General features: G+C 53.4%; 4 protein-coding genes across 4 annotated transcripts; 1 reads left to right on the forward strand and 3 right to left on the reverse strand.

Annotated features, from left to right (window-relative positions):
- Nucleotides 1–507: 507 nt before the first annotated feature.
- CABS01_04871 (MATE efflux family protein) lies at nucleotides 508–2,820 on the reverse strand (the record flags this gene model as incomplete). The annotated part of the gene is made up of 3 exons (XM_060538241.1): nucleotides 508–595; nucleotides 728–1,056; nucleotides 1,294–2,820. 3 exons carry the CDS (start codon nucleotides 2,818–2,820, stop codon nucleotides 508–510), a joined length of 1,944 nt encoding a protein of 647 aa, XP_060389903.1.
- A 3,240-nt stretch (nucleotides 2,821–6,060) lies between these two features.
- On the reverse strand, nucleotides 6,061–8,921 carry CABS01_04872 (proteasome/cyclosome; the record flags this gene model as incomplete). Its single annotated transcript, XM_060538242.1, has 4 exons — nucleotides 6,061–6,087; nucleotides 6,143–8,620; nucleotides 8,678–8,748; nucleotides 8,801–8,921. 4 exons carry the CDS (start codon nucleotides 8,919–8,921, stop codon nucleotides 6,061–6,063), a joined length of 2,697 nt encoding a protein of 898 aa, XP_060389904.1.
- A 490-nt stretch (nucleotides 8,922–9,411) lies between these two features.
- On the forward strand, nucleotides 9,412–10,739 carry CABS01_04873 (RIO1 family protein; the record flags this gene model as incomplete). Its single annotated transcript, XM_060538243.1, has 2 exons — nucleotides 9,412–9,474; nucleotides 9,537–10,739. 2 exons carry the CDS (start codon nucleotides 9,412–9,414, stop codon nucleotides 10,737–10,739), a joined length of 1,266 nt encoding a protein of 421 aa, XP_060389905.1.
- Nucleotides 10,740–11,133: 394 nt separating this feature from the next.
- On the reverse strand, nucleotides 11,134–13,111 carry CABS01_04874 (RNA recognition domain-containing protein; the record flags this gene model as incomplete). The annotated part of the gene is made up of 7 exons (XM_060538244.1): nucleotides 11,134–11,269; nucleotides 11,326–11,421; nucleotides 11,478–11,735; nucleotides 11,784–11,875; nucleotides 11,934–12,023; nucleotides 12,083–12,173; nucleotides 12,225–13,111. The coding sequence occupies 7 exons, from the start codon at nucleotides 13,109–13,111 to the stop codon at nucleotides 11,134–11,136; spliced, it is 1,650 nt and encodes a 549-aa protein (XP_060389906.1).
- Nucleotides 13,112–17,563: the final 4,452 nt, after the last annotated feature.

Raw genomic sequence — 17,563 nt, forward strand, 5'->3', positions numbered from 1 at the left:
CCGCTTCTCTGCCTTGCCCTACGTGGTTCTGACAGGTCGCGAACCACCACGGACGTCCGTCAGTATCTGAGCGGACACTTCCCACAGACGTCACAGGATCACACGCCATGCTACCAGAGGTTATGGAACGAAAGGATGCACCAGCTTACCTGACTTGGTCTCATCGAGCGAGGGCAACGCAGACACTTTGACATTGGCATTGCAACGGCCGAGCCCGCATTCGTATCATCTGTGAACCATTCTTCTCTTCTTCTCCCGCTCCCGTCAATTACTTCCAAAGTTATGCTGTGCTTTGCGATGCTCGCTCGCTTGCTAGCTAAACATGACCAAGCCAGAAATTCAAGACCTACTAGATGTGAATCAGGATATATCTGATATATCCAGACGTACATCTTCGACAGTCAATCATTAAATCACCAATTTGTAGCCAAACAATTATCATGACCCCGCTGACCGATTCCGGGGTATACGTAAAAAGTCGTGACCGAACTCATGGCCAAGGACGTTTCACTCGGCCTGGTTTCTCGACTCCGCCTCTTTGGCCGCCTTGTGCCAGTCCGTGAAGTATACAAACGAATACTCGATAATAGCGACCCTATGACAAGATACATAAGTCAGCCAAATTCCTCTCATACGCACTTTGCACGTCTCTCATCCCATGCCCGGAGAATCGAGAAATCTGAGGAAAGAGATGGAGTAGAAAACCAAATAAGAACGGGGCACTTACAAGGCAAGTCCGATCGTGACGCCCAGCCACAAACCCTTGAGCTTCCAATCAAGACCAAACGCGGTCCCAAAGGAGATTGGCATCGCAATGAGGTAGTACACCGTCAAGTTCGCATAGCCACCGATGGAAGGGCGGCCAATGCCACGCAGTAAACCGTGTGCTCCCGCGGATAGGCCGTCAAAGACCTGCATCAACGCACACAGCGGAAGCACGTTGGCCACAATGGCAATGACCTCTTCATCATTGGTAAACAGTCTTGGCAGGTGGAATCTCAAGCTGCCAAAGAGGATGACGTTGAACACGCCCACAATCAGAGCTGCTGCGAATGCCTGCCGAATCAGTCAGAATATGATTTTCGAAACTAGGTTTTCCTGGAGCGTGTAATGGAGGGGGGGGGGGGGGGGGGGGTCAATAAACTCCACCCCCCGCCGGCAATTTTTGCCACCCCCCCCCCCCCCGCACCCAAGCAGGTGGCGGTAGGGGGCGGCCCCCAGCGGGAGTGGGGGGAGAGGGGTGGGGGGGGAAGTACACAGCGGGGGGGGCCGGGGGGGGGTTAATGAACTTACCACTCCGCCGGTAATCTTTGCCGCATCCACCAACCCGGCACCAATGAGGTTAGCGATTCGGGTGGACGCCGCGATGCTGACGGGGAATGGGATCTGGTAGGTAATAGCACACAGCGTGACGACGACACTCTGGGCCGCCAGGTATTCCGGACCGAACTGGCTCGAGAACAGAGTCAGGATCTCAAAAGCCATGTACTCGGCCTCAATCATAATCATGCCGGGCAAAGCCAAGCGAAGCATCGGGCCCCAATTTGACAGAGCTCGTTTGCTGAAACCGCCCCAGCACTGGTATCCGTCGATGAAGCGCACGTAAAGGAACAACAGCAGCGGAAGCAGGTTCTGGGTGCAAACAACCGCAGCAGGAGCTCCGATGAAACCCCATCCCAACCTCCAGACAAACAGCCAGTTCAACAGGATGTTGATGGGCGCAGCGACCAAAAGGACCCAAGTGGTGGCCTGAAACAGACCCTGCGCCTGCACAAACCGCTTCCCACCCTCAAAGAAGACGAAGGCCGGTCCGCTCAGGATCAGCATGCGCAGATACTGGCCAGCCAGCCGCGCAGACTCAGGTTCCGGGATGACGAGCCGCAGCACCGACTCACTGAAGAACCACAACACGGCCAGCGGGACAAAGCACATGAGCAAGAAATATGTCATGCGCTGAAATTGCAGTCCGACGAGATGGCGGTGTCCGGATCCGTACGCCTGCGCACAGAGAGTATCGAGACTCGTCGCGAGACCCTGGAAGGGCGCGTAGACGGTGATAGTCGCTGTCATGGTTGCCAAGCTCACGGCGCCAAGTTCAATCTTTCCAATGTGTCCTACGGCGAAGATGGAAACAACATTGACCGAGTACTGCAGCATAAAGGTAACAATGAGCGGACTGGCATACTGAATGATGGTCTTGGCTTCGCGCTGCCAAGTAGTGCGAAGTTGGCCCGTCGAGACTGCCGCTTCCCACTGCTCATTGAGAGTCCCATGGCCATCAACATCTGGCGCTGGAGCTCCGGACAATAGAGGGGTTGATTCAGAGGGCCGACGAACGATGGCCTGGGGTGCCTCTTCATCGTGAGGCTCGAGTGGAACCTTTGTGCTGAAGAGACGTCTGTAGGCGCGGCGATAGAATGGCTCGTTTTCCTCTCGGGCATGTTTGGGAGGCAAAAGATGGTTATCACGCAGCAGACTCAGCTCGGCATCGCGCGACTGCTTCTTTTCGACTCTAGTGAGGACTGGTGGTTCTTCGGCGGCGTATATCGGTTGCGGGTTCATAACGGGGCGGGAGGTGCCGAATGCAACACCGCTCGGGCGGCGGTAGAAGAGAGGGCCCTCGGCGGACACGTCCTCGTCGTCGGAGCCGATAGCATCCTCATTCTCGTCGACGTATTCGTCTTCTGAGCATTCTGCCAAATCTCTTGCCAGGAGCTCTTGTGCGGGCGGGGTTCCCGTCATGAAAGACGAGCTGAGCTGGGCGACAAAGTCGCGGCTCGAAGAAGCCGCCTTGATGGGAATGCTGCGGTCGTCCCCCATGACGCAGTTGTCGCTGACCGACTTTCAAGTGTAGGTGTAGAGATGCGGAGGTCAGTAACACCTTGTTCTCCGCCGTACTATAACGTCGTCCTCTCGCCTTTGCTCTCAATGCGAGTTGCGCAATCCGCTAGGTAACCCCAACCAATAATCTGCACGTGTCTTGGTGCTTCGAACGGGGAATCTCAGGTAAGACGACGTCGCGCAGTCGGATGCGACGAAGGATTACTCAGGCCGGTGTCGGTGTGCAATGATTTGCTTTGGCGTGCCTCCGAAACTCCAACGTCCGATTTGCGCTTCTCCAAAAGAGATATTGGACAAGCGAGGGCCAATCTAGTCTGTTACGCGGGAACGGATGCCAATGTTCGGATGGACGTCTCGTACGATTCGGTTTACTTTCTCCCTGATCGTAGGTTGTTTTTGAAGAGAAAAAAGAAAGAGCTTGCAGATAGGAGAAAGCTCGGCGAGAAGAGAGGAGGCAGAAGAGGCGGAAGAGGAGGAGAGCATGAACGTGGGCGGTGGAGGGGTGACGAGGAAGTTATTAGTCTAAGGCATAGATAGGAAGTCGGAAGAGTCACCCGCGCCCTTTGCTGAGGACCTGGACTGGAGCTGGCTGGGTGGGCTGCGCGCACTTCCCGAGGCGAAAGCTGGGGAATGAGACCATCTTGGGCTACGGAGTACGGTGCCACTGCCAGGGAACGCGTACGAAGTAACGAAGTACGGATAGCGCATCCATGGAAAACAAGCATGGATGGAAAAGACAGACGGGAGAGAGATAGAGGAATTCCCAGTCCACAGTCAGCCAGTCTCGCTCTTGCTTTGCAGGGTCTCCCCGTTGTTGCCCGCGAAGCGCGAAGCGGCTAGATTCGCCTGGATATCCACCCAGTAATTGCGCGATCCACTGCCTCGCATAGCAGTGGCGCCCTTTGCACTTGTATCCGTACTACGTACTTTCCCAAAGGTAACTAAATGATATCCGAAGGCAAGTACTCCGCAAGGTAGACTTAGCTTCACTTGCCTTGCAGCTCTGACATTTTCTCTCCCGTTGTCATTTGCCATCCATCTCACTAGGCAAGTACCTAGCAGCCGCACCAATATGGCATGAGGTAAGGTAGGTGCAACTTACAAGTCGTGCCTTCCCAGAGCTTTCTTTCATCCCACCACGGCACGTTGTAAGCGAACCGCTGCTTGCCAATCGCCTGACTCATCCGGCCAATGACACACCAGGGAATCTACATCCCGTAGCATCTTGCCTTCTCAAAGCTTGGCATCCCGCATCCTTCTTGCCATCTCTTTGCAGATCTAACCAACTTTTTATGTTTTTGGCAGTTTACCCGCCGTTTGGAACCTTTCCAGCGGGTGGGAGCTACTTCCAAGTCTGTCCCTTAGTTCTGTCATCGACACTCAGTACCTATACTCCGTACTTACCCGTATCCAATGTACTTACATCCCGGAGCTGATAAGAAAAGACGAGACAGAGACGAGCCCAGATGCGACGCATCCCGCCGAACCCAGCAAAGGGGCCCGTCGGCCGCCTCCCCGGGCTCCGCCGTCGTGACCGGGACCCCGGAATCTTATCCATCAACAATAACATCCGGCCAACGGACCCCAAACAATCAACACACGCAATCCCATCGTGTAACATTCCGCCGCATCCTCCCACTCATACTCAAAGAATCACAGGGCAGACTCGCAATCTTCAATATTCTCTTTTCGCGTGCTATTAGTGGTGACTGCCACCCTTGAACTTCCCATCAGTAGATCCACCTGTACTCCGTAGTGTTGTGGCTTTGGTTCACGACATCCCCAGCCCAGAACATCCGTTTTCTCTGCCCGGCCCATTCCCATCCCCTCCACTTCCACCATCCATCCCCCAGCCTCCACCGGCGCTAGCAGTTTTGCCCCTCCTCTCCGTCTCCTCTCCAAAGTTCCGCCAGACTGCCAGTCTTTTCGCATAAGTATCAGACAGGGTTACAGCGCGGCAACGCGGTCAGCTCAACTCAGCCTGGTTTAGCCTTTTGTACCCATCCCCTATCTATCCCATCCCGTCCACTTCCCCGTTGTGCCCGTATCGCTTTACAGGCAATATCCCACCATGCAACCGTTGTGACGTCCATTACGTACAAGCAAGACCTTTCTTTCGTCCATGGTGTAAAGTAAAGACATATCCCCCATGCGCATGCGCATCTGGACGCACATTTGTCTCTAATTGCCAACATCTATCCGTGAGAGGGTAGCGGTGGCCTCTTTGGGCTGGGCCAGAAATGTGTTACTTGATGTGATAATCTCATCGCATCTCGGATCGGGTTGAAATCCCAATCTCAGATCTCCCCCGGGAAACGAAGGCTATTGGTTCGCACCGGCAAAAATTGCTGCATGAGGCAAGCGGAGTCGTTGTGTCAGCATCTGCGAATACACACCTTCGTCTGACCGAGATCAGATTCAAACCGACGCCGCAGCCCACTTGCTAGCAGACATCATTCAATATTAGGTAGCTAGCAGGCCGTTGCTCTTGTCGTTGGTGATGTGCCTGGACACTGTGTTTGCTCTGTTGGTAGTTATGCGTATAATAACCGGGTTAGCTTATGAAAGTCCTCCAAGAACTTGGCCTATTACGAGGGCGGGAGGTTGACCGTGATGAAGAAACGGTAACCCTTAATCAGTAGGAGTGTCCACTGATGCTACGTATATACACTATATGGAATAACAAGAATCGCCTGAGCAATCAGTAACGGCAGAACATTAATCGAATAATACCTTTTATGGCGAGCCCCCAAACCTAGCCATAATACTGCAAGAGTGTTCAGCTATGCGAACGTCTCCGAGCTCATGGAGAAAGTCCTTGGTAGTAGACTGGAAAATGCCACACTTCCTTTACCACGTTCATTTGCGTATCAGGTTCAAAGATGATAGCCGGCATGCTGGCCATCGCACCGTCGGGCTTCGGCCTGACCTGGTTGTGCAAATCGAAACCGTACAAGGCTGCGGCTCGCATATTTGCGTTCGGTTAACCGGGGATCTCAAAAGATTTATATGCATTCAAGAATATTGTCACTTTTCGAAAATGTGTAAACGTTAAAACGCCTCTTCATTGCAGCTGATCCGTCTATTGATGTGGGATCTCATCTGTCTGATGACATTTCGAATGCCACTCACAGACGTAAGATTACTATACAGTGTATCGTGTCCCAGTTCCATGCCTGAACCTACGATCCCAGGTCCCCCCGAACACCCTGAAATCATCTATTTCTCCTCTACCCAATCGGGGTTCTGCAATTAGTTAGCAACGCACGCCTTCACATTAATAACGAATCCTCAAACGTACCTTCTTGAGGATCACCAATCCCTCTAGTGTGCTGTTCAAGCTGATGTACTGCTCATCCTCAAGCTCTGCACGCTCGCCGTACGCCAAAACAACCGGCGTGCTCTGTGTTTGCCAGCCGGTGATAGTCTTGGGCCGACCCGCTTGGCCGACAACATCAACCGCCTGACCAACGCGGACGTTGACCTTCAACGGCTTCAGGTCCTCGTCCAACGTCACCAAGAAACGGGGGTGCATAGCCGTCACCAGGAAGTAGAGCAGGTAGTGTGAGTTAGATGTGATGAACGACTTGGCATCGATCATGGCGACCAGCACGGCGAGCAGACCACCCGTAGACACGCGCGAAAGAACGTTGCGGTCAGTGTGGAAGGGGTTGACCGACATGGTACCCTTGCCCATGTGCAAAAGACCTTGAGCAATGCGCACCATGAAGAGAGACTCCTGGTCGCGGTGGTAGAAGCTGGCCAGCTGTCTAAGAAGCTGGGCAAGTCTGGCGTTGTTCGTACCCGCACCCAGGAGACCCATGGCGAAGATGGCATTGATAGCAACGTCGTTGTCGTTGTCGTGGGAGTATCTGGAGAGCGTGTCGTAGACCTTCATCTGGGGGTTGCTGGGGCTGATCAGACCCATGGCCAGAGGAACTGCTCTCCTGATGTTGGGCTCGCCGTAGTGCATCAGATGGCCGAATTGCCGAAGAACCATCTCCTGGCCCACATCTTCGCCCATGGCAACGAGTGCGATACCGATTACTGCGTATGACTGGAGGAGCTCGTCACCCTTCTTCTCGTCTGAATCCTCAATATGCTCGTTGCAAATGTGGAGCAACTCCTGGATCTTCAGGACAGCACCGGTGCCTGCCCAAGCACAGATCTCAGCCAGCACGGCCGTCGGCTTCGCCATCGGGTGGTCAACAGCCTTGAGGGTCTCAAGGATGACGTCGACTTCTTCCTGACGGCCAAAGAAGAGCAAGCCAAGACCAAGTGCCAGGAAACGAGTCCACTTGTCTGTAAGCTGGCTCTTGCGTTCATCGTCCAGCAGAGTTGTGACGATAGCCTCACTGATTTCGGGGTTGGAGGAACCAACAAAGATCAGACCACAGGCCAGGGCAGCCATGGCGGAAATTTGCATATCCTGGGAAGAATCAGTGATGATGGGCAGGAGGAGCTCCAAGGTAAAGTCGTTGTTTGAGCCGGCGTAGGAGAGACCCAGGCCCATGATGCTGGCGGTTCGGACAAGAGGGTTCTTGTGGTGCAGCTTGTCCTCGTCACCCAACAGAGCCAAAGCGGGCTCAGAGTCAACACGCGCTCCGGAGTTCATGATACCAATGGCAAGCATCGAGCCAGCCAAGATCTCGGGCTCCGCGGCATAGGTGTACTTGTCGATCTTGTCCAAACCAGCCTCAACATCCCATAGCAACAGAGTACCCAGAGAGGCCACAGTCGACATCATGCCGTCGCCTTTAGTCTTCCATACCCAGCTTTCCTTGTCCTGCTCAACCAGCATCATCTTGTCGTTACCGAAGCCGGCGTTTACAAAGGCGTTGACAAAAGCGGCTGCCAGGTTGTGGCGAGCTGAATCAAGGTTGGTCATGCCAGCAACACGGCTGCTCTCAAGGTGGCTCTTGTAGATGTCTTCTGTAGTCTTGGGGTCCAGGATGTTGAGCTCCTTACCCAGGGACTTGAAGTGGTCGGACAGCTTAAGATTCGACAGGCACTCCACGACAGCCTGGGAGTCCGCGTCCTCTGCGGGAAGATCCAGGACAATGCGTTGCCGTGCGATGAGGAAAGCGAGCTGCTTCTTCAATGCGGGATCTTCGGCCTTCTCAAAATCGGCCTTGATGAGTTCGACGTCGTTAAGGCGAATGGCAAGGGTCATTGCCAGGGCGTACTCCTTGTATGTGAGGTAGATGTCGTGGGCGGTCTTGAGGAAGAGCTCGTTGTCGGGGTAAGTCAGCAAGTTGACCATACTGACCATGTAAAGGCAGACGCGGCCGTATGTGTCCTTGTCGAGGTGGTTGGGGATCTGATCGATGATCTCGAGCTCGCTCATCAAGTCCACAGCATCTGCCTCGGCGTTGCTCTGCAAGAAGAGCGGAATGAGAATCAAGGCAAGGTCGACCAGATCCTTTGTTGGCTCGTCGGCGTTTATCCTCTTTCCGTACACCTCGCCAATCTCCAGAGCCAAATGCCGGGTGTACTCGTGGCCCCATGATCCAATGTCGGATGACGGTGCAAGTAGGCGGTACTTGAGAGTGTCTTGTCGGTCCTCGTCGGAATACGTCATACCAATCACTGACAAAACATCTGCGAGTGACGTCTTGTTCTCTCCCGTCGGCCAATCCTCGAATAGTTTTGTCATCGTCTCGTAGTGTGGTCTCAGGAACTTCAGCGGTTTGGGCACAGCCGTCATTGATGAGGTTGACGTCTTGATGAAGTTCTTCATGGCCTCGAGGGCCGGCTTGTAGAGAGAGGCATCGGATTCCTAGAGCCAACGTTAGCATTTTGCACAAGTTACTGGCATTTCAATCACGCAACGCACCGTGAGGCGCTCGACGAGCATATCCAGCTCATTCTTCAGCTGTTGGTCCTCTTCGCTGAGCTCCTCCGCAGCTACGAACAGTTAGCCCCTCATCAATATCGCAAGACAACCCGTATCGCTCACAATCGATAATCTTCTCGTCGTCCTTCTTGCCGTTAACCTGGGCTTTCTCCTTCTTGCTCTCCTCCACGGCCTTTCCCTTGCCCTTGTCGGCAGCGGTAGGCTTCTCGCTGTCCTGCGCCATCTTGACGTGTGTTTGTGGACTCTGTATAGGTGGGGTAGGTCCTCGGGAGTTTGGTCAAGAATCGGCGCGTACGTCTGTGCAATTCGTCAAGGAGTGGACGTCGGATCGATGGTGTGCGGTTGAGAGAAGGATAGGGTGGTGGATGGTTGTGATTCGTGAGGGAGATGGAAGGTGATGGTAGCTTTGTAAAGCTAAGCAACAAGTCGAAGCTCCCCGGTTGCGTACGAGCCTGGCCTGCCTGCCGCACAGACACACCTGGGCTTGGAGTGTTCAGCCTGCCACGTGACCGCCGGAGTCGATGACCCCATCCCGGCTTATCTTATCATATCTTATTCACCTTATCGATAGCGCACATCCAAACCCCGGCTGCTTTTTTTCCAATGGAGGGGTTCTTGGGCACCGAATTCAGTACCTTGAGATCTGGGGGAAGAATTTCAACTCCAGACCAATTTTTCCAAATACGTATTGTTGCGATCGCACAACTTTCTAGATGCATTTAGATACCAAGGCACTGCGGCACTTGGCCGCTGAGGACTGGAAGGTCCTCGCAGCAGTTCGTTCCCTCACCCTACCCCTCCATAACCCCTCCAGGCAGCCCACTTACAGGATCTACAGGTTGAACAAGGCACCAAGAACCACGAGCTGGTCCCGACGTCACTGATCGAGAAATTATCGCGCCTCCGTGGCGGCGCAAGCGGAGTTCACCGCTGCATCTCCAATCTCGCCAAGGTTGGCCTCATCGCCAAGGTCAAGGAAGCCAAGTATGATGGATACCGCCTCACCTACGGCGGTCTCGACTATCTCGCGATGCACCAATACTCGACGCGCAAGGAAGTCTACAGCGTTGGCAGCAGAGTCGGAGTTGGCAAGGAGAGCGACATTGTCATGGTTGCCGACGACAGAGGCGTGCAGTGCATTCTCAAGATCCACAGACTCGGTCGTATCTCTTTCCGGACAGTCAAATCGAACCGAGACTACCTCAAGAACAAGCAGTCAGGATCCTGGATGTATCTTTCCAGGCTCGCCGCAATGAAGGAGTTTGCTTTCATGAAGGCACTGAAAGATGAAGGATTCCCGGTGCCCGAACCTATCGCTCAGAACCGACACACCATTGTTATGTCCTTCATCGATTCGTTCCCTCTCCGCCAAATATCCAACGTCCCAGACCCTGCGCTGCTCTATTCTGAGCTGATTGATCTGCTTCTCCGCTTGGCTAAGCATGGGCTTATCCACGGCGACTACAACGAGTTCAATATCCTCATCAAGGAAGAAGTATCCGTCACAACAACAGAAGAAGGGGATGAGGAGACCGTCAAGTTGGTACCCATCGTCATTGACTTCCCCCAAATGGTGTCGATGGATCATGAGAACGCAGAAATGTACTTTGACAGAGATGTCAACTGCATCAAGCGCTTTTTCGAAAAGAGGTTCAAGTTCACCCCTACGACACCAGGACCGTTCTACAAGGACGCAAAGAAGTTGGTTGGCAAGGGTGGTGCCACAAGAATTGATGCGACCTTGACGGCATCTGGCTTCACAAAGAAGATGGCCAAGGATCTGGAGAAGGCCATTCAGGAACAGGCCTCTTCCAAGAACGAGGAGGGCGAGTTCGTGGGCGAAGACGACGACGACGAAGAGTACGGCTCCGAGGAAGACGACGAAGAGGAGGAAGACTCAGGCGATGAGGCGCCAGACGCGGAGAATGCAAGCGTCTCAGCGGCAAATGGAGATGGAAAAGAATTGCAGACAGGTGGAAGAGCAGATGATGAAGTTGATACCCAAAAATTCTCAAAGTTGACGGTGGCAGACGAGGCCTGAGCCGTTGATGAATCGAATAATAAGCACTTTACTACTTCCATAAATCCTTCTGTCGCTTGTTGATACACAATCATTTACTGCGAGCATGGATCTTCTGTGATTGGAAATTTCATGTTATAATTCCCGACTTCATGATTCTGTGGCCCAAAAAAAAGCGGTACGCCGTCCCGATTTTGATCTGCCTCCCAAAAACTAAGGTACAAGAACTAATAGCTGGCGCCTTTCATACAGAACGCATCAAGAGTATGAGCTACCTCAGAGCATAATATGTTCCCTGATCAAAACCATACTGCCATGTGTGCTGAAACGCAGAAACTCCGAAATCTGCGGAACAAGACGAGGAATGATGCACCCGGAAAATACGCTGACGCTCCTATTCCATCACAACTCAAATTCACTTCTTCTCCTTCTTGCAAATCGGGGACGACTGGGTGCTGACAATGATGGGCGTGGCCGAGTCGGCGTGGATAGTCACGCCTTCGTCACTGTCGTCGGACGAGATCTCGGCAACGGTAGTCTCCGCGGGTGATCTGAACAAGCAGGTTAGTCAAGAAGAATGCTCCAATGGCGAGAATGGTCACCGTACTGGGTATTTCCCTGAACAGTGCCCGCCTGGTAGTCATCAGACTTGACCCCCTTGCCCATCCGATCGAGACCGCCAGTCATGGAACGAGGGGCGTAGCTGTTGAGTTTGGTCAGCGGCTGAAATCAGAGATAACCTGAGTGACGAGTGCTCACCTGTTCGGTGTGGAATGCAGAGCACGTTTCCAGGCCGGCTGATTGTACATATTGGGCTGGATGCCAACCAAGGGAGTACCGTAGGCGCCGATGTTGTACTCGTTGGTACGGAACTGGCGGCGCTCAGCAGTGACTCGCTTGAGTTCCTTTTGACCAGCAGTGTCGGCATAGCGAATGTTCATCACCATGCCCTCCTCGCCGATGGGGATGCCGTTGAACTGCTTAATGACGGCATCGCAAACATCGCGGGATTCAAAACTGGATCAGTTAGAATACGGCATTCACGAGTGCTCGGAAGTCGCTTACCGAGCGAAGCCAACACCGCGGCTGTTGCCCATGCTGTCACGCAGGATCTTGGACGACATGATGTGATAACCTCTGAAGATATCGCCAAGGTCCTGGAGGTGTCAGTATTGAGCAAATCAACATCACAGAATATGTCAAGTGCAAACTCACATTCTCCGTCAGGCTCTTGGGGAGGTTGGAGATGTAGAGGTTGGTTGAACCCTCATCGCCCTCGGCCTTGAGGCGAGAGTTGAAAGATTCCTGCAAAACAGGTCAGACAATGGGGGCTGAACAGTGGGTAGTTGCAGATCAGAACATACACGAGCAAAGCCGACCTCGTATCCGAGACGATGGAAGCCCCGGATACACATCTCCGAGTCGCGGACGTCGAAGAACTTGGCAAAGCCAAACCTGCTTGATCATCAGCGAAGAGGAAAGAAAAGGGAACTCGAACCAACATACCCTTTGCAAGCACCAGTAGACGTGTCAATGATGGCTTTGGATGTCTCCACCTCGCCAAAGCGGGAGGCGAAGCGGTACAAGAGCTCATCATCAGTAGTCGGATGAAGACCGCGAATGTAAACATTGCGGTTGCCCGGGATCCTATTCTCTAAACTCTGATCCAGGGTCTTCATCTGGGTGGCAGGGGTGAAAACGGCAGGAACGGCCTTGGGGACGGGAGGGTCCTGCTTGAGGATCTCTTCCAAGTTGCGGTCGACCGGGATCGTGATGACGCCGTGCTTGGCAGCAGGTTCAACGAAAATGTTGCCGCCAACAAGCTGCTGGGGAGAAGGCGTGGTGTAGGTTGAACCATCAAGGGCAGCAACGCGGGGGCCCTTGTCATTCTTGCCGGCACCGCTGTAGAAAGGAGTCGTAGGAGCAGATTCGGTGGTGGTGTAAGAACCACCACTGTGACGACGATTCTCAAGACCTGGCACGTCGTTGCGACCGCGGTTGGTGCGGTCCTGGAGAGCCGAGTTGCCACTCATAGCGCGACCGGGGGTGAAAGGCATCATGGGGTAGGGAACGTAGGGACTGAATTGCCCAGGCGCAGCCAAGTAGCCACTCGGTCCGTACGGACCCTGAGAGAGGTGGTCCATACCCAGAGCAGAAGGCAGATGAGGAGCCAGAATGTAGTCCTGGGGAATCATGTACGGATGGCCGGTCGCCATTTGTCCCATACCGCCAACGTTGTGGGACATGCCGTTACCCAAGGTCATGTTTTGGAATTGACCGATGGCACCATTCAAGGCGTCAACGCTGCCCATCATGTTGGGCATCTGGTTCTCAGGGAACTGGCTGGCGTGATTGCCGGGCCCAGCATAGGCGACGGAGTGCTTGGGATCCATGGTGTGAGTCTGATAAGACATAGTCAAGTCCGAAGTCTTGAACATCAGTCAGAAGGGTGCCAAAAGCTTTCGCCTGCGTCAAAAAGAAGTCGCAAGGCACTGGGGCGAGTGCCATGATGGGAAACGGACGCGAAGTCCGCGTTTGGGAAGGACGCAATATCGTACTTACAGGAACGATGTCAATGGGTTCCAAGGGTTGAAAAGAAGAGTTGGATCGGGATTACTGCGAATCGGGACTGTGTGCTGGTCAGCGAATGAAGTTTGCGTAAGGAATGAATTGTGATGAACAGGCTGGCAGAGCTGAGGGAAATGGCGAGGAAATCTGCAAGATCGGAATGACCTCCACCAACTTGGGTGCATGCAACCAAATGATCAGACCGCCAATAGGTGACACTATTGGAGAGGGAAGAATGTGATGCTGTCAAAGACAAGCAGGGCATGGGATGGTTTGCGTGGAGTGTGGCGGTAAGGCCCAAACTTGCCTTTGTCGTCTGGATATTGAACAGCGGCTTGGAACCACAGACGTAGACTCGAACAACGTCAACAATGGGAAATGTTGTTACCAAAGACTCTGTGAAGAAGCGAGTGATCAGTAAAAGGATGGAACAAGCTATCGGGAGCAGTCGGAGTCAAAGAGACTGTGTGGTGGGTTGAAGAAGTGTGGTGGTGATGCTGTGGTCAAGAAAAAGAGAGAAGAAGATGGAGGAAACGAAAGCGAAGTTGGGCCATTGGCAGAAGATAAAGGACGAGTAGATGACGAGACGTACCTAAGGATGCTTTCCTTTCCTTTACCTTCCTTTGCAGCCCACGTTTGTTGGATCTGTTGAAGGCTGGAAGGAGAGGTTGAAAAGGCGTCTGAGTGTGGGAAAGAGATGATGTGCTTGAGAGGAAGAACAAGACCAGTGACGATGTAAGCAGAGAAGGTGATGACACCCGGGAGGCAAAGTGGTGGCCCCGTCAGTTCGGACCGGGGGGAAAGGCCCGGCGGGTATCAGCTGCCAGTACTAGAAGATGTGCCGTACTACTTTCCCAATGTTAGCAACTTCCTCGTAGCAAAGAGGTAGAGCTCATTCCTGCCTTCCAGCTTGGAACATCTTGTCGATAAGGGTTGACGGGGTTCAGGTACCCTAGGAAGAAAGGGGACGTACCTAAAAGTGCGACTGGAAAGATGCCCGGACGTGGGGACAAGTTTCCTTTCCTTCTACTTCTCACTGCTTCTTCCTTCTGTTCGAGGTCTCAAGCCTTCCAAAAAGTTGTTGATCTGACGACGTTCTCTCCTGAATTGAGGAGGGAAATTACACAGCAGAGGGAAACAGTCGACGATGATCTACAGCGGAACGATTGCCTCGAGCAAGCCGTGGCGATGACCGATAGACAATATCACCTTGCTCTTCCTTCGTCGGTTGAAAGCCTCGCACAATCTTGAGTGATGTTCCTGCTTTGCTGAAAAGTGGTCGACCCTGTCTTCTTGCAGAAGACAATACTCGGTAGCTGCTGCTTGACGTGCTGCGGGGGAGATAGCGAGTTGGTCCCTTCTTTGGATCTGCGAATAGTCTTCCTTCGGCTGCCTGGTTCGCTGCGCCTATTCTCGATCAACCAAAGGTGCTGATACCGTTGAGAAATCTGTCGCCAAGGATGTCGCTAATATTTGAGCGAGTCTGCAAGTTGTATTAGTATCTCTAAGCAGTGCGAATTCATGGGGCTGACCAAACCGTGTTTCCAGAACTCCAGCCCAGGCTGTCCTTTGGATTGTCGAGAACCAACGCCTTCAAGCTGTCACTGGCCGACGATATCGATGTCTGCGGGGGAATTCGCAATGAAGTGACTGCGTTGAACCGGTTCCTCAACGAATGCCTCCAAAGACGAAGCTGCAAGTACCCAAACCGACAAGGAAACTCCGATATCAAAATGCAACCGTCATGCACCGTCCGTTTGTCCTAAGAATACCAGGGTAACGATTCTACCACGAAAAAAGTCGTCGGATAAGAGGAGAAGATCTATCTGATTGCCATTTCGAAAGAAAATAGGGGCGATTCTCCGGCGGCTGAGAGGGGATCTCTGCTCGTCTTTATGGAAGCTGCTCTTTCGGTTTCTGTGCAGTCCGCTATCCTTGCCCTGCAGCCAAGCGTGGTTGTCATAGAGTGCTGATCCACTCAACTTGTTTCTTTTCTTCCCACTGATCTCTGAGACAGGGTTAGCGTCGAGAAGGAGAGGCCGTCCGGCCGAGGGTTCAGAAAAAGTCGGGCTGCCTGATGTCTCTCTTTTTGAAGCGGCCAGTCTTAGGCCCAGCGGGTGACCTGATGTGCCTGAGTCTGAGATCGATACTCATCATGGATGTGTGTGTTCGACGGGGGGGGGGGGGGGGGGCAATGGCTGCCGGCAACCGCGACGCACTCAGCACTCACTTTGGCAGACATCCCGATGCTCACCACCCACCACGTCGGAGGTGTATACTGGGCGTTGACTGGCCAGCTGACTTCTGGAAGTCTCGGTGCCCCAGGATCAGGGATCCATAGAACTTCTGAGATGAAGTCTTTGAACCAACTTGTCAAAGAAGGTGTTGGATTCTAAGCAGAGGATGTCTGCAGTTTGGGGAACGGAAGACGGCGGTTCGTCCACAGCCAGCGAAGCGGGACCTGGCTTTCCTTTTTTTGTTGAGAATCACTCACTTGAAGACGAAACAGAACCTAGCCGGGTTCGGATTAGAAAGTGTGCGGCTTGCATCTCACGATAGTCTGTGGCTGGCGTGATCTGGAGTGTTGGCGCGGGCAGCAGTGTCGAGTAACCCGACGTGGCGTGGCGGGTACCTGAGACCAATTTCGATACGCAGGGCATACTGTCGTTGCCATCTCCGAGGTTGTGCGAATTTCATATCTTCTCTCCGGGTGTGTCTTTCTTGGTGTTTTCGAAACAGTGCTGACGAACGACCAGCCAGGGAGGCTGCCTGCCGTTGCCCGTTGACGGCATTCCGAGAGATCACAACCCGGTCGAGCCACGAGGCCCCAGTGCTGGCGTCAACAACCAACGGCGAACACCCACAGAAGGAGCAGAAGAATACCTATGGAAATCACATCCAGAAGGCGAAGCGTGTTTGGCCCAGAACCGAGGACTAACATGCTCGTTCCCTGCTAGTGCCGACGAGGAAAAAGCAATGTCGTGGGGTGGGTGGCATAAGACCGCGCCGCTTTTTCACGCACATGACGAGACGAACTCGACTCTCAGATTTGCAAGGGACCCTCCTCTGGTTTCTTTTGCGGCCTCTTGGTGGTTCATATCCATGGCGAGGAACACTCTTTCTGTGAGGTCGCAAAAGAGTTGAGGCTGAAGCTGTGGTGATGAAAGCCTCCACATTTTCGCCGACCTGCTCCTCATCCCGGCTCTCATGACAATTTCAACCGCGTCGTCTGGTCCGAACTTTTGGACTTGCCCAGAGGAATCGCTTCAGAAAATCAGACCCAGGCTCGGGCGGGTAGTGTGAAGCTCAGAACGAACTGCCTGCTCTTGTGGCTGCCAAGCGGTGTCTGGACTCTGGAGTCGAGGATCGAGCAGCCAATTTTTTTCTGCAAAACGACAATCGATGTGACTGGATCCTTTGAGATCTCCGTCGTCCAAAATGGCGGTAAGCAAAGTCCGGGCTGTCAAGGACAAAGGTTGCAGGTTGGCTGGGGCGGAGATCGGATCTTGCAGCGGCAGACCAGGACCAAAAGGCAAACATCGGCTTGTTGCTGCAGCCTGCAGCAAGCAAGGCGTTACAGGCGTACGGAGCATTTGATTCTCGAAAGTTGTTCCCATTTCGCACCAGCCTTTCTGCTCTCACGAATCAGACGGTTTCGATTGCGCAACTTTCATTAAAGTACACTCCCTTGGTGCCCGTTTCAACTCAGACAATGAGACCGATTGGTGACTGACACTCATGTCGTGGAAAGACGGCAAATTGGGCTCAGACATGGGCGATGATCCGAAGGAGTGCAGGCCAGTCAGTCACTCACGCCGACTTGAAAGTGCCTTTTTGTTTTTGCGCCTTGCTTCGGCCGTCATGCAGGTCATGCCGGCTTGTCATGTCTCGATTCTTTCCTCCACCACCAAGACAAGTCGCGGCTTCTGCCGAACCTCTAAGAACCGGCAAAGCGATGATGAAATTTAGTCGCACAAACACTGCAAGATGCCCCGGCCGGAGGAGAATATTGAGAGGGGGATGCGATATCACGTTTCTTTGTGAGCAGATGGAGAGAGGATCTGGCCTCAGCCGTCTTATCACCCCCCTCCTTCCAAGATTCTGCAGGTGAATGATCCTCCGAGCCCCCCCCCCCCCCCCCATGTTTGCTCATTGTTTGTCTTTCCTTGATCGTGTGAGATACCCGAGACGCCGTTGCCGCCGTTCGGATCGAGAAAGTCACCCGTGGGGAGCAGCATTGGCAGCAGGTGTGTTGGTCGTCATCGGCGCCCTGGCCC

Source organism: Colletotrichum abscissum, assembly GCF_030869225.1.
Source record: "Colletotrichum abscissum strain IMI 504890 chromosome Unknown Scaffold_9.1, whole genome shotgun sequence".
NCBI lineage: Eukaryota > Fungi > Ascomycota > Sordariomycetes > Glomerellales > Glomerellaceae > Colletotrichum > Colletotrichum abscissum.